The 14058-nt window shown below is 54.6% G+C and overlaps 2 protein-coding genes and 1 long non-coding RNA gene across 3 annotated transcripts; 1 reads left to right on the plus strand and 2 right to left on the minus strand.

The window, feature by feature from the left end:
* Positions 1-65: 65 nt before the first annotated feature.
* PCYOX1L (prenylcysteine oxidase 1 like) lies at positions 66-3027 on the minus strand. Its single transcript, XM_414526.8, has 6 exons — positions 2765-3027; positions 2454-2660; positions 2025-2199; positions 1734-1945; positions 1505-1645; positions 66-890 (listed from the first exon to the last, which is right to left on the minus strand). Exons 1-6 carry the CDS (start codon positions 2853-2855, stop codon positions 232-234), a joined length of 1485 nt encoding a protein of 494 aa, XP_414526.7. The 5' UTR covers positions 2856-3027; the 3' UTR covers positions 66-231.
* Positions 3028-3079: 52 nt separating this feature from the next.
* Positions 3080-6752, plus strand: LOC124417186. Its single transcript, XR_006931437.1, has 2 exons — positions 3080-3394; positions 3471-6752. It is a non-coding gene; the product is annotated as an uncharacterized LOC124417186 (long non-coding RNA).
* On the minus strand, positions 4041-14038 carry GRPEL2 (GrpE like 2, mitochondrial). Its single transcript, XM_015293702.4, has 4 exons — positions 13941-14038; positions 10057-10225; positions 9316-9397; positions 4041-8162 (listed from the first exon to the last, which is right to left on the minus strand). The coding sequence occupies exons 1-4, from the start codon at positions 14000-14002 to the stop codon at positions 7807-7809; spliced, it is 669 nt and encodes a 222-aa protein (XP_015149188.3). The 5' UTR covers positions 14003-14038; the 3' UTR covers positions 4041-7806.
* Between the last annotated feature and the right edge of the window lie 20 nt (positions 14039-14058).

The raw sequence follows: 14058 nt of genomic DNA on the forward strand, positions 1-14058 counted from the left end.
CCCCTCCTCACAGCACATTCCAGTGCCACCCAAGGAGGGGAAGGGAGAAATCTCCAGCGCGTGGCACAGACAAGCAACAGGGGCTGTAATCCTGGAGGAAAAACATGTTCAAGTCATCTGGACGCGGCCTGTCCTTCGCCCCCTGCCCCAACCCCCGTGGTGATCCCAAGGCAATAAATACACCCCCGCCCACTACAGGCAGCAGCTCCCGGCCCACCACCACCCAATGCGTCACAGCTCAGTCTTCACCTTGTGCATCAAGTCCTTCTGGTCTATCTTCTCCAGGTCCTGGTGCCAGCGGTTGTAAGCCAGGAGGGCCACGTTTTTGGCCGCCACGGCAATCATCTCCATGGAGCTGGCCAGCCACTCCACGCCGCTGAGGTAGAAGAGGTTTTCGTGGAGCACGATGGGCGGCAGCGACTTGGCGGAGTCGTAGTGGGGGTGCGACTGCCACTCCGTCACCTGCACCGAGTAGTAGGACCTGAACAGGGTCTTCAGCTGCTGCCTGTCCAGCGGCTGCTGGGAGAGGACCCGCCACACCGCCGCCTCCTGGGGCTGCTTGCGACGGAACGCCGCCGAGACGTTGACGGGACAAATGTTGTCCATGGCGTTGAAGAAGAGGGCGGGAGTGTCGGTGGTGAGGATGCTGGCGAAGGGGAAGAGCTTGGGGTCAGGGAAGCCAAAGTAGGAGGAGTTGAGGTAGCCGTGCACCACGGAGGTGACGGAGGGCTGGAAGGTGCCAGGGAAGTTGTCGATGGGCGGCTCGAAGTTCTGGAAGCTGAAGTTGCTCCTGCTGGGGTGTAGGGCAGTGGTCACCACCACCATGTCGTAGAACGCCGAGCCCTGGCCTTCGCTGCTCGTGTAGTGCACCTGGTACAGGGCTCTGCCCTCTGAAGAGAGACGGCAGATAGTGGGTGTAGCACTGACCCCAAGCTGCATGACCCAGACCTTCTGCTCCACTTCTTTCTACCACTGCCTCCACCCCCCGGTTTTCCAGTGCTGGACCATAGCATCTGATTGCATTAGGGCAACAGAAAGAGCGTTTTACGGAGCCTGCGGGAGAAAGCTTCTACAGAAGCTCATGTTGGTGAGGTAAGGAGAAGTGGGGCAAAGCTGCCCTCCACAGAGCACAGCCATCTGACCACCTGCTGCGCTGGAGCGCGGACAGTGCCAGTGGGACCCTGTGAGCCCAAAGAAGGGACCTAAGGGACCCTGGGGCTGAGGTCTGCAGGGCAGGGCCAAGACTGACAGACAGCCTCTCAGAACAGACAGACAGCCTCTCAGAAAGAGAGAGGGCCTCCCAGAGCCCCCAGCAACCCCACAGCCCCCACCACCCACCTCACAGAATCACGAAACCATTATGGTTGGAAAAGGCAGCTAAGACTGTCAGGTCCAACCATCAGCCCATCTCCACCAAGCCCTCTCCAGGCGCAGATCCACAACCCCGAGGCCAGCAGCACCCATGGGTGCACGGGGCTGGAGCAGACCCCGCGGTGGGGCTCACCCGAGCTGTGCAGAGAGACGCCCGTCACTCTGCCGTGGATGACGTTGGCTTTGGTCAGCTTCAGCAGGCCCGAGCACACCAACTTGTTGCCTCCTTCCACCGCCCACGTGCTGCCCTGAGCCCCCGCCAGCGACATGGCTCCTGGGGAGAGCAAGGGGAGGGCGCTCAGGGCCGTGCTCGGGGAGGGACCCCGGGGGGGGACGCTCGCACGGGGGCAACGGATCCTCACCTGCGAAGGCGGGCACCAGCACCGACTGGCCGTAGCTGGAGCGCAGCACGGCCGCAATGACATCATCCACGAAGCGCTGCGTGACGCCCACCTCCAGCAGAGCCTCGGCCACCGAGCGCCGCGTCATGTTGACGAAGGCCTCACCCCCCAGCGAGCGCAGCAGCTCCTCCAGGCTGGAGAAGGCGTAGCCGTGCGCCTGGTACTTGTAGATCCTTGCGGGGGGGGATGGCGGCACGGGGTGAGGTCCCGGTGTCGGGGACGATCCCTCTCCCCACCCCGCCACGGCCCTACCTCATGAACTTCTCCATCACCTCCTCCACCCACATCTGCAGGCGCAGGAAGCTGATCCCGTAGTGCCACCAGAGCCGGAAGAGGTTCAGCAGGTACCAGTCGGTCTCCTCCAGCACAAAGTGCTCCCCGCTGAACACGGCGCTCTTCCCCGGCACGTCGCGGCGCTGTCTGAGCCCTGCGGGGAGCAGAGGGGCCCACCGGGCGGGGGGTGGGGCGCGGTAACGGGGTGAGCGAGCTCCTGCGTGGGCGCCGGGCGGCGGGAGAGCCCACGTGCTCGGGCGTCGCGCGGGGGGGGCACCGCCGCCGGATGGGATCCCGAGGTCGGCCCGGAGCCCCCACGGTGCGGTCACAGCGGGGTCGGGGCGCTGGGACACCTCGTGCCCATCGTGCCGACGTACCGCCGCGTCCTCCCGATCGCACGGCACTCACCGAGCGTCTTGACGAAGTCCTGCATGTGCAGGCTGAGCGCGTGGATGGACGCGGCCCGGCTCTCGTACTGCTGCTTGTTGACGGTGACCGTGGCCAGCCGGCCGCCCACGCCGTCCCGCTCGTACACGTCCAGCTGCACCTGCGGCCCGAAGTGCTGCTGCAAGAAGTAGGAGACGGCCGAGCCGCCCAGCCCGGCGCCCACCACGGCTGCGGGCAGAGAGGGGCGGGGGTTGGCGGCGCGCCCGGGGCACGGTGCCGCAGCCCCGCCGGGCTCCGGGCTCCCCGCCCGCCTCCCCCCGACCCGGCCTTACCGATGCTCCGCGGCGGGGCGCGGGCGGCCACGGGGACGGTCAGGAGGGCGGCCAGGGCCGGCAGCAGCAGAGCGGCGCGCGGCGGGGCCATGGCGCGGGCGGCGGGGGAAGCGGCGGGGCTCGGCGGTACCGCCCCTCGCGGCAGGCACAGCCCCGAGCCCCCCGGCTGCGGGCACGGCACGGCACGGCACGGCACGGCACGGCACCGCCGCCTGCTGCTCTGCGCTGCGGAGCGCGCGTGGCCCCGCGCCGGGCTCGTCACTGCCGCGCGCGGGCACGGGGCGGTGCGCCGCGTTCCGTTCCGGGGGAGGAGGCGGGAGGGCCGCGCGGCGTCGGAGCCCCAGGCAGGGCGCGCTGCTGCTTGTAGCGCTGCCGGCCCGACTGCGTGCTGACCGTGAGCGGAACGCCCGCGTTTGCTCACGCTGCGGACGGGAGGTTGCGGTTTGCAAACTCCCGGCTCTCACTGTTGCTGCGGGGAAAAGCAGAAGAGCCAGCAGCGACTGGCGTGGCAGCAGCTAGCAGCGTTTCTTGGTTCGTGAACGCATGGAGCAACGCCATCACAGCTGCTTCCAGGCCAGGAGGAAGGGCTGCAGAATGGGAAGCTGCCTCTGCTATCGCAAGGGGATGACGGTGCTGCCCGGTCCGCACAAAAATGCAGCTCTTCCCCCAGGAAGAGCTTTGCAAAGTTGTTTCCTTTTTTCCCTAGGAAGAAGCACACACGGGCACGGCCAGGCCTGCTGATACAGCACAGCACCTTCAGGGCTAAAGCAGAGCCTGGAATGCAGAACAGGACATTGGTGCAGAGGGGGCAGGAAGGGAGAATGATGCCCGCTGCAATCACGGTATATCAGAAAGGCAGACATTCTCCCCAGCACATCCTTATAAGAATAAAGAGCTTGGGGATGGCGCGAGACCTGGAACAGTCTTTTAAGCAGAGCATGCTTGCTACTGCACATCTCACACACACAAATACGCAGCAAAATGAAGCAACGAGGGAACAGAATGACAAGAGATGACACAAGACAACGTATCTCAACTGCTAAGAGTCGTGCAGAATGAAGCACGGGAGTGCATGGCAGGACTTGCCAGGAACAGACATGAAAGCAGGCACAGTGCCAGCACAGAAACCCAACAGCTCACTGTGCGAGGGAGGACGACCTCCCTGCTCCCTTCTCAGAGGCAGAGCACAGTCCTTACTGCAGGTAACCAGCTGAGGAACAGCCCTTTCAATCCATAGCGCCACTCGGAATGAGTGGGAGAAGAAAGGAAAAGCAGCAATTGCCATTCTTTTTTATTAGCAAAGGACAGCATCTGGACACGTAAAGAAAAGCAGCCCTTTCCAACATTAACTCAAATGTTGTTGTCAGTTACGGTCCCACACTCGGGTCTTCCATACAGCCAGAACCGTTGGGTAAGCACAGCACAGAAACACAACATACAGTATATATATATATACACACACATAGGTTTCTCACCAACTAAAATGGACTTCAGATTTTTGGAGACGAGCAACGCTTTGTTCGTTTGACTTTGCAAGTAATACCAAAACATCTCACGTTTTAAAATAAAACACACGACAGTATTCACAATATAAAACTGAAATACAGTTTACAAAAAGTGAGAGGACTTCTCGCAGCCATCGCTTTGTCGCAGCCGTTCTGTCCCAGCAGCAGCTCCTGCCGGGGAAGAGCTGAGGATTTAAGGTCTGCAAAGGGACGTTCACATTCTGCATTGCTCCCGCTCAGAGCCAGGAGCACAGCCGGGCTCAGTGCAGGGCTGCCCGGCCTCCCACAGCACAGCTGCAGCCCCACGTGTCACCAGCACGCAATGGGTTACCTGCTCTGCACTCCCGGCTCAGCTGATGGCTGGGCGAGCAAGTGGAGAGGAGCAGGAGGTACAGAGGTGGGCAGCAATCGCTCTCCTCTGCTATCCCATCCCTTCTGACAAACTCCAACGTGGTTTGAATAAAGTGACAGCAGGGAAGCAGCTCGCGGGTCAGACTCTTTGGTGGCACTGCAGAGCACCGAGGGGGACTCATCCCACCATCCCACCGTGCCGTGTGAGCTCTGCACAAACAGGGAAGCTACACAGAGGAGAAACTCACTCCACCCTTAGGCAATCTCATCCACAATAAGAGAGCATTAAGTGTGCTTGAAAGGCAAGGGAATGCAATTCTGCCTAGGAAGTGTGAATTCTGTGATGGAATCCACGTTTGGGTCTTTCGTTTCCCTTTCACGATTGAAAGCAAGCAGGAGATCAGGACAAACAACAACAGTCTTTGGTAACTTCTGCAAGAGCCACTAAGCACTACTTAGATCTTGCAATAACCATCATAAAGCCTAATTAGATCTACAGAAGTTTCACAGATTTACAAAACTGGGGCACAACCTAGGAAAATAGCCTGGGGGGGGGGGAGGGGGTCAGAAACTGCACAGGAACCTGAGCCCCGATTCCTGCTCCAGCCACACAGCAGGGCCTCAGTGCAAGCAGAGCCCAGATACACCAGCTGAACCAATAACCTCTTACTGCAGACAGACAGACGGCGTCTGGAGTGCATTTGAGGGTACTTTAAGGCAAAAAAGAGTGCACACTAGCTGAGGTGACAGGCAGGCCTAAGAAAACAGTCCAAGGGTGGACCAAGCAGACGTGGCATACTTTCACAGTTAGGTTGCACAGTGGGTCGGTTCAAAGGTGCTTTGGATCCCATCACTTTTGGCCACCTGCTACTTTAAGTATGGCTCAGGTAAGTTGCAGCCTTTCTATGAGTGAAAATGACCTCCTGCATAACATGCCTGCTTTTCTGTTCAGTTCCCGATAAATAATCTTTCACATCACACATTCATTTCCACAGCTGGCTCTCCCCTCCTGTTTGCAAATGGCTCAGCTGATCTACCAGGGAGCAAAGAGGCAGAGGAGAACCCGAGCTACTCCTGCTGAACATACAGCTTCTGCAGAAGAGGCTGCAGGCAGTCATGAGGCAGAACAACAAGACTTGCATTGCCACCTTGCAAATGTCACCTGCTTTGTGTCTTGGCTAACAGCACAATCTGGCCACTCAGGTGGCATGTCCAATGATCAGTAAGCCCTCTGTAACTCTAACATTTCCAACAGTGCTATAAACAAGAGCACTGAATAGAGCTTTTCCTAAGCGATGTGCTGCTGCCACGAAGCAGGGTCCCAGAGCTGAAATCTCAAGCCCCTCTCTGCAAACCTAATTACTCAGAGGCAGAAAACCACACCGGGTCACCCACATATAGCAGTCACCAAAGCAGCCTGTGTGAAGCATATCAAAGCAAGCACCTCCCTAAAAATTCTATAATGACAAGCCATTAGCTGCACATGCTCTGTGTATAGTCTCCCCACACGAAATAATGCCAACAGATGCTAACTGAAGGCTGCTGTTACCCTGAAGTCCGTCACAAAAGGATTACAAAACCAAAACCTGCAAAGGAAGGGGAGAAGAATGAGCTTTCTTCCAGACCAGTGATGGCACCCACCACAATAAAGAGCTTTTGCAAGCAGATCTCAAACAACTGCCAGGCCATAGATCCAATTCCAATAAGTAAAAAGGCAGGAATTAATGAATTTGTAAGAAATAACCTGAAAACCACCGTGCCTGGGGGTTTTATATAGTGCAAACCACAGTCTGGCTTATACAATTCTTTTGTCACTACACTGCTTACTGCTCTCTCAAGGGTTAAATTCTGATCTTAATGGGTGACTGCATCCTTTCAGCTGAGATAAATGGACTCCCTGGCAAAAGGACCTCTGGGAAATACATATGCCATACTGTGACAACAACATGCCTCCAACTAGGAGCATGGCTTGAGGTCAGCTTTCAGTTCCCCGCCTTCTGCTCCTCTTCCTTTCTTGTCACCGCTGCTAGAACTGTTTCAAGGACACTTGAGACTTTTGTAGAAAAGATTTCTTTCTCCTTTTGTCAAAAAAAAAAAAAAAAACCCAAAGGGTTTCACATTTACTATGAGTACACAACGGTAGAATCTGAATGTCAACTACAAGTTAGTGTTATCTGAGTACCATTATCGGAGAGCTTGAGAAAATAAAGCGGTCCAGATTTCCTACTTAAGGGCACATCTCCACTTCGCCAGCAGCTGCAACAAAAAGCACATCGTTTATCATGCCTGAAAGATGCACAAATACCCACCAGGGAAGAGGGATTACTCTCCTCTAAAATACACTTTTTTGGTTGGAGAAAGAGAGATCTGAGAGGAGTTCTTCTGGCTCTACCAAGAACCACCACTCCCTGTTTTACCTCTAGGAGGCAAGTTGAAATTTCACCTAGAGAACAAATATTAACACAATGACGTAACATCCGAATTCTCTTTAAAACCTCAACCTATCCAACTACAGCATGACAGATTTCATTAATTCAGGATTATTTCCCTGAAGTGACCTAAGAAAAAAATGGCCCTAAATGTCACTCCAAGCGATCAACCATCTCAAGCCCCACCTAAGGGGCCTGGGGACACGGGAAGGTACCCAAATCAGCCTGATAATAATACTCAGCTCTTTGAGCTTTTCCTCTTCTGCGTGTTCTGCAAAGAAAAAGCCTCACCACATCCCTGTGAGGTAGGTCAATAAGTATTATTATATTCCCTCAATACAGATAGAGAAACTGAGGCAGAAGAGTTACTTGCCTGAAGGCCACTGCTGGAATCTGTTTCAGAGATGCAGCTGAGAGACAAGATGCCCTAAATCTCAGGGAATTTCTGTTTCTTTCTCCTATCCCCTTCCCTATCCAAGTTCTAATGGAGAAACGAGCATCAGAGAACGGGGCTATAATGCCACATTTCTGCCAAACAGCTGAACTCCTAGTACTACTCCACATACTCCAAAAAGGATCATTAAATATACAAGTACCTTATAATTAATGGCAAAATGACTGCACGCATTACGAAGAAGCCAACGCACAATACAAACCTAGCTTAATAAATAAGTAAAGACATGCAGCTGCAGCTGTCACGAGCGCTGAGAGGTCCTCAGCCCAGTCAGGTCCCAGATGCCAAGGGGCAAACCCACATTCACTCCTGTGACTCTACAGCCACGCCAACGAGAGCGTGTCTGATAGTGCGACCGTGGAGTTTGTAGCCATCCTGAGTCACCAGTGCTATCGTGCCCGGCTGCATTCCCTCCGCTGGAACATGGCAAACTATTTCGTGGTCGTATGGATCGTATTTGTCGCCAACAGGGCTCATCTTCTGAAGGCCATGTTTGGCAAATACGCTTTGCAATTTGGCCTCTATGAGAGAGAGGCCCTCGTAGATTTTCTGTAGGGTTGGATTTGGGTTCGTAGGCTCTGCTTCTTCCGCAGCACTCTCGGCAGTCTTCTCCAAGATATCTGCTACCTCCACAAGGTCCCTGCAGAAACTCTGGATCCCTACGGAACAAAGAAATAGGAAATTAATGAAGGACAACAGACAGAACACACAGAGCTACGGTGCCCATCCAGGCAAAAAGTCACAGGTCTGAAAGCCACATGTCCACGCACATAGGGAGCAAATACAGGGGAGGGAAATAAGTGTAATATGAGACCATTCACGTGTATATCCACAATTTTATTCGTAAGTTAAAACTGCTCTGGAAGGATGGATAAAATAGTTGGTCATGAAAAAAAACCACAGCATTTTTCCTTAGAAAAAACACCCATTTTGGGTGTAGATAATACACGTTTACAGAATATTGCATCACACAGTGCAGGAATTTCAGGAAAACCAGTTTCCCCTCACACTGATCCCAACTAACGTACTGGAAAGATACATCAGGAAAACAGACAAGAGAAACAATAGTTCAGTGCTGCTTGTGCTTGTACACACATTTCAGCATGTACAGAATGATAGAAGTGTGAAGAAGGGGCAACAAAAAGCAGACCATCCACCAAACCTTCTCCTTTTACACCAGGATCTACTTTAAGTGCTCTACAGATGCCCTGTGCCCCAGTCCATGAGTAACTTTAATAAATAAAGCTTTACACGTGCTATGGAAAACAATGGTTTCTCATTCTTGGAGATGGCAGAGAGCAGTGACTACACAGCAATGTTCTGCCTTCACCTGTCTCAGTTCCCAACCTGCAATCCAACTCACTCCACTGCTGCTAAAATGTTTACTGGAGAAATTTTAAAGACCATCTGATATAGCAACCACCCCCCTTTTGTCCCAGACAGGATGCACCTCCTAAAAGCCAGAGCAGAGAAGAAGAGACTATTAATATAATAAAGGAGACCACAACTTGATGAAAACCCACAAAACAACATCCTGCGAGAGCCAATTCTCAGCACACAGAACAACCTGCAATTTCCATCAAGCGAGCACAACTACCAGGCCTGTTTTATTTAGAAAAGTCCATAAAACAGTGAAATAACACTGACAGGACAGAGAGGAGCGACACCCAGCCACCAGCAGACCAGGCCAAACATCACGCCACACTTGATGACAAACAAAGGCAGAGCAGAGGGGAGAGAAAAGCTGCAGATCAGCATTGTGTGCTCAGGCAGGCTACTGCAGCAGACACAGCTCTGTGTCGCTTTGCTCACCAAAGAGCTTGGCATCTTCCACAAATTTCTGCGTTCTCCTCCGGACGTTCTCAGAATCTGCCAAAGCTTTCCTGTATCGTTCCTGTAACAGCAAAAGGAGACATCAGACAATGACATAATGCTGATTTTTTTCTGACAAAACTGCGATCCCTGAGATACCATTGAAAAAGAAGCCATTACACACCAGGAGATTTGCACTGGGCTCCAGCATTTTCATTGGAACATGCAAAGCCAATCCCTCTCCTACTGATTAATCAGCACAACTGCATCCCCCTCAAAAGACCCAAGGCCAGAAGCACTCAGTGCTCAGCACATTGTCAGGCTGCTGCCTTCTGCATGACTCACTGTGCCTGTTGAGACACTCCTTTCTCCAGCAGGCAGGTCTTAGCAACAGATCTGTGACGAGCTCATTTGTCACTTGCTGAACTTGTACTCTGGACAATTATCCCCAGAACTGCCCTGTGCTGCAGTATTTATTCCTCTCACCAGCCACCAAAGCTGACTTCTCAGACCCAGGACGTTACAATCTGTGATACTAACCATGGCAAAGCTACTCACATTCCCTCTGTACAACACCGTGACCACAGCCCACCTCTGACATACAGTTTTGCCTGCTGGGATCAAACTATCAGCTGGTGTTTGTGGGGAAGGCAGAGCTGCTCTTACAGAACAAGACAAGGCTGAAAGTGGAAGTCAAGGGGCCCAAATGAAAGTCAGTGATGCCACCAGCTGCAAACTCACAGTTAAGTCCCGAACTTGCTCTTCCAATTTGATGGCTTTGTGCTCTAGGGCACAGTCAGAAAGGGGATGCTTCGGCTCATCACGGGGGTCTTCTGGCCCACACTCATCTCCTGTACTTCTCTGCTGAGCTGCAGTGCTGAAAACACACAGGGACTCCCTGAAATACAGACTGGTGACAAGAAAGGGAAAGTTAACTTCCAACACAGTCAAATGAAAGAGTTTCAGCTTCGCATCATTACTAAAAGCAGGCACACAGGATTCCAGGCAAGATTTTAGCTCTTTTCAAGGGAGACAGGCAGCTAGCATAGAAAACAGACAGACACTTTGAAGAAATCTTTTTGGACTCGTGTCTCTGTACGCCACCTCCCTGACATACCTTGAAAAGAGTCAGATTTTGACAGAACAACAGTCTGTTGGTTGCACTGTTACCAACCTCCCGTTGCAGGTGGGCAGCAGCAGAAAGTAAACTTCCAAATTGTTTTTGCAAGCTACTCTTGAAAAGGAGGCAGGTATGAGAGATGCTTTAACGAGTATGTAAAAGAAAAATAAAAAGCTCTGAGCAAAATTCAGCAAGATCTGTGAACGTGGGCAGATATGTATGGACAGAGCTCAGCCTGCTACCCTAAGAAAACACGCTGGTGGCAAAGTCACACCGCTGCAGAGGTTGTGGGTTTCTGGGATGTGGATTTCCATGAAGCAGTTCAACAACAACCACGGAAGGATGTACATGTGTCATACTGGTGACCAACAGAGGAACTGATCCTCAGGTACTTTGATCTGTTTGTTCTCCTGAGTGCAAACACACAGTATTTGGTGTATTCAGTTTTCCTCTTCGTTTTGGAGCCTTCTGCAGAACCTTCAGAGCTGCTGGGAAAAGGGGCCAAACACACCACCTGCCAGCCGTCAGTACGTGCACGGCAGGAAAGAGTGAGCCTCTTCCTTAAGACCACAGCTCTTCTGCAGAGCATCCCCTGCAATGGAGGGGTTTGAATCAACCAAGCGCAGATGTGCTGAGCAAAAGGCAGCACAGCACAGAGATCGCTGCACAGGCACCGATTCACATCGGTGTTCACACAGCACAATTCAGCCCTGCACAGACGAGCTCACCCAGGCCTCAGAATCAATACAGCTGAGCTCACGTTACCAGGCCCACACCATTAAACTTCCCTGCTCTTCAGCAAAGCCATTCTGCTTGGGTACAGTGTCACAGAAGGGCACTGCTTTTGTTTCGGTGTCCATCAAATCAGTCATGAGACTCCAGTACTGCTCAGCAATCCAGCCGAGCTGAGCTTACAGGCAGCTGGGTGGGATGGGTCCACATCCCTTATTCCAGGACTGTCTCATTTCCACAGAATGAAGGCTCAGGGAGTTAAACCAGCCAAAAATCAAACCCACCAGGAGTGCCTTCTGTTCAGTGCGCTCAAAAACGTTTGCTGGGCTATGAGATGAGCGCGAGTGCCAGTACAAAAGAGAAGACCGTGCAAGGCCTGGAGAGATGTGGGAAGGACAATGTGGGGAAGGGCAGAGGTGTCCCTTTAGGTGCCTGAGACTGCTTTACCCGTGCGACCAAAGCACACTTCAAGAGATATACCTGCCCAAAGACCGACAAGCACCTCCTACCACTCCCTACTTAGCAGCCGAGGTGTGCCCTCATTTTATCTTGAATGAAGGGTTGCTCGATCTCCCACAGCACTAATGACAAACTGCCCCTTCCCATTGAAGACATCTGCATCTATAGTTTTTGTGGGTGGGTACATAAAACATGATCTGTACAGCAAACAGCTCCTATTCCTATTATGTACCAAACGCAGATGTGAGTGTTTCTGCTCAGTGCATTTGCTCTGGAGTAGAACATTCCTGGCATGGATTGTTAAGGAACCAGGCAAGGGCTGGTCAAGGAGTGCCTCCCAGTCAGCTGCCCAGACACCACCATTCTGCGTTCCCACGGTGCCAAAGAAGAGAAAACCCAACATCCAGCAGAGGGATCTGTTTGGGGCACAACACCCCACCTCGAGTGATGCCTGTCCCACCTGTCCTACTGCCTGCTTAACAAAGCTACAGAAAGAGGACTTGGCCAGGGGTGAGGGAAGAGAAGGAACGCATTTGCTACGCCTTCAAAACCCACGAACAAACCTTTAATAGCTGGAAAGCTTTCTTTGTGGGGAAAAGCATGGCTGTGGTAAGCAGTAACTACGAGCCTCGTCCTTCACCTTCTTGTATTTCATTTGGAGAGCTGCAGGAAGGGAGGTCAGCCCTGCTGCAGATGAGCCAGAGAAGCTGAGCTTCAGCTAAGAAAGCAGCATTGCTAAGCACCTCCCAGGTTAGACACCTGCAGCTTCAAAAAACAACACAATGTAAGCAAGCCAACTCTTCTGCATCCGACAAGCGAAGCCGGCTGAGTCGATTCCACACGCGGGTGATTCACAGCACACAGACGGGTGTGTTTCGGTGCGTAGGAGAGGGCCGTGAGCGAGCTGTGCCTGCACTCGGGGGCCCTGCCTACGTGAAGCAGAGAGCTGCAGGCATGGAGTGCTGCCCGCAGGTAGTGAAACCACGCTGCAGAGCGCTCCCGCACAGCGCAGCGCCCCGGGTGCCGTGGGCTGTTCAGACAAGCCTGCCTCAAAAGTCGGAGGCGAGAAGAAAGAAGCACAGGCTGACTCCAAAGGGAAATGTGAGCGGTGAGAAGCAGAACTGCAAACACCGCTCAGTTTACTTCTTCCTTGAAGATGAAAGAGACACACCACTACAAAGGGCGAGTGCTATTTACAGCCTGTCCTCTATCTGCGAAACACAGTCCTGGTTGCAGCTGCCCTAAAAATAGGCGGAATCCCACAGGAGGAAGCTGACACATCCCGAGGTGACAGGGGTGGGGAAGTCCCAGTGGGTGTGAAAGGATCACACGACTGTGCTGGCGCTTCAGAAAGATTTACACTCTGATGTCAGAGAGGGCGTTCAGATAGATGAGGGGAGAAGCTGAGTGCAGCCACACGGCCTGTCGGCTGTCCTTAAAGGTTAGGATTTAATGGATGGGAACAGGCCTGCATTCAGAACAACTGCTCCTTCTGGAGCACGGGCACCATACCCGAATGCTGCAGACCACACAAGGACTCTGCCCCACCTCCTCCTCAAGCACTCCTTCTCCTCCCAAATCTGCATGGCAAAGCATGCAAGTGCTGAGTCGCAGAAACGTCTGCATCGGTGCTTTGGACGGCAGCCTCCTCGCTGCCCTCACAGGCCGTGCTCCGTATCACCAGGTAGCGGTACTGCACAACACCTCGGGGACTCCTCATCGGCAGCCCACAGCAGAACGAGCTTCTGCCCCAGGGCTGCGGCTGAGAGCCTCCACCCGCACTGCAGCCGCCCCCCGCGCACACGGCACGGCCAGCAGTCCCAGCACAGAGCCGGCCGTCCTCGGCTCCCGCTGTGCCTGCCAGGACCCGGGCCGGTCTCCCACGTGCTGCCGGGGGCTCGGCAGCTTTCACACCGCCGAAGCGTGCTGGAGGCACGAGGGCCGTCGGCTGCCCGGTTAGCCCCACACCCAGCGCTTCCATTAAGGCATCGCGGCCGTCACACGCACAGCGCGCTGCTCCGCCGGCCCGGCACGAAGGGCCGCTCCCCGCGCACGGAACGGCGGCGGCCCGGCAGCTGCCCCGCAGGAAGGGCCGCCCGGCGGGCACGCAGCCGCCTCGCCCCGCGCACGGCCCAGCCGGGGGGGCAGTCCGGCTCCCGGCTCACCCAGCAGGACAGGACGGGACACGACAGGACGGGGCACGACAGGCCCGGACCCGCCGCCCGCCGCGCTGGGCCCAGCCCCGCTCCGCCGCCACGTCCCGCTCCGCTCCCCGCCGCCCGCCCGCGGCCGCACGGGCCCCGCACCCACGCACCTGCCCTGCCGCGCCGCGCCGACGGACAGCCGAGCCCCGGCCCGCAGCGAGCGGACGGCCATGCTCCCCGGGCCGCCTGCTGCCCGCCCCGCAACTACAGCTCCCGGCGCGCCCCGCG

The sequence above is a fragment of the Gallus gallus genome, chromosome 13, assembly GCF_016699485.2.
Source record: "Gallus gallus isolate bGalGal1 chromosome 13, bGalGal1.mat.broiler.GRCg7b, whole genome shotgun sequence".
NCBI lineage: Eukaryota > Metazoa > Chordata > Aves > Galliformes > Phasianidae > Gallus > Gallus gallus.

What these genes read in the sequence shown, in the direction of transcription:
- PCYOX1L (XM_414526.8), bottom strand. Translation starts at nt 2,855, where the DNA reads ATGGCCCCGCCGCGCGCCGCTCTGCTGCTGCCGGCCCTGGCCGCCCTC. An exon ending in GTGATGGAGAAGTTCATGAG is followed by an intron (nt 1,946 to 2,024) that starts GTAGGGCCGTGG and finishes CCCCCCCGCAAG; the next exon opens with GATCTACAAGTACCAGGCGC. An exon ending in CGTCTCTCTGCACAGCTCGG is followed by an intron (nt 891 to 1,504) that starts GTGAGCCCCACC and finishes GTCTCTCTTCAG; the next exon opens with AGGGCAGAGCCCTGTACCAG.
- GRPEL2 (XM_015293702.4), bottom strand. Translation starts at nt 14,002, where the DNA reads ATGGCCGTCCGCTCGCTGCGGGCCGGGGCTCGGCTGTCCGTCGGCGCG. An exon ending in GGCGCGGCGCGGCAGGGCAG is followed by an intron (nt 10,226 to 13,940) that starts GTGCGTGGGTGC and finishes TCTTGTCACCAG; the next exon opens with TCTGTATTTCAGGGAGTCCC. An exon ending in AGCAAGTTCGGGACTTAACT is followed by an intron (nt 9,398 to 10,056) that starts GTGAGTTTGCAG and finishes TTGCTGTTACAG; the next exon opens with GAACGATACAGGAAAGCTTT.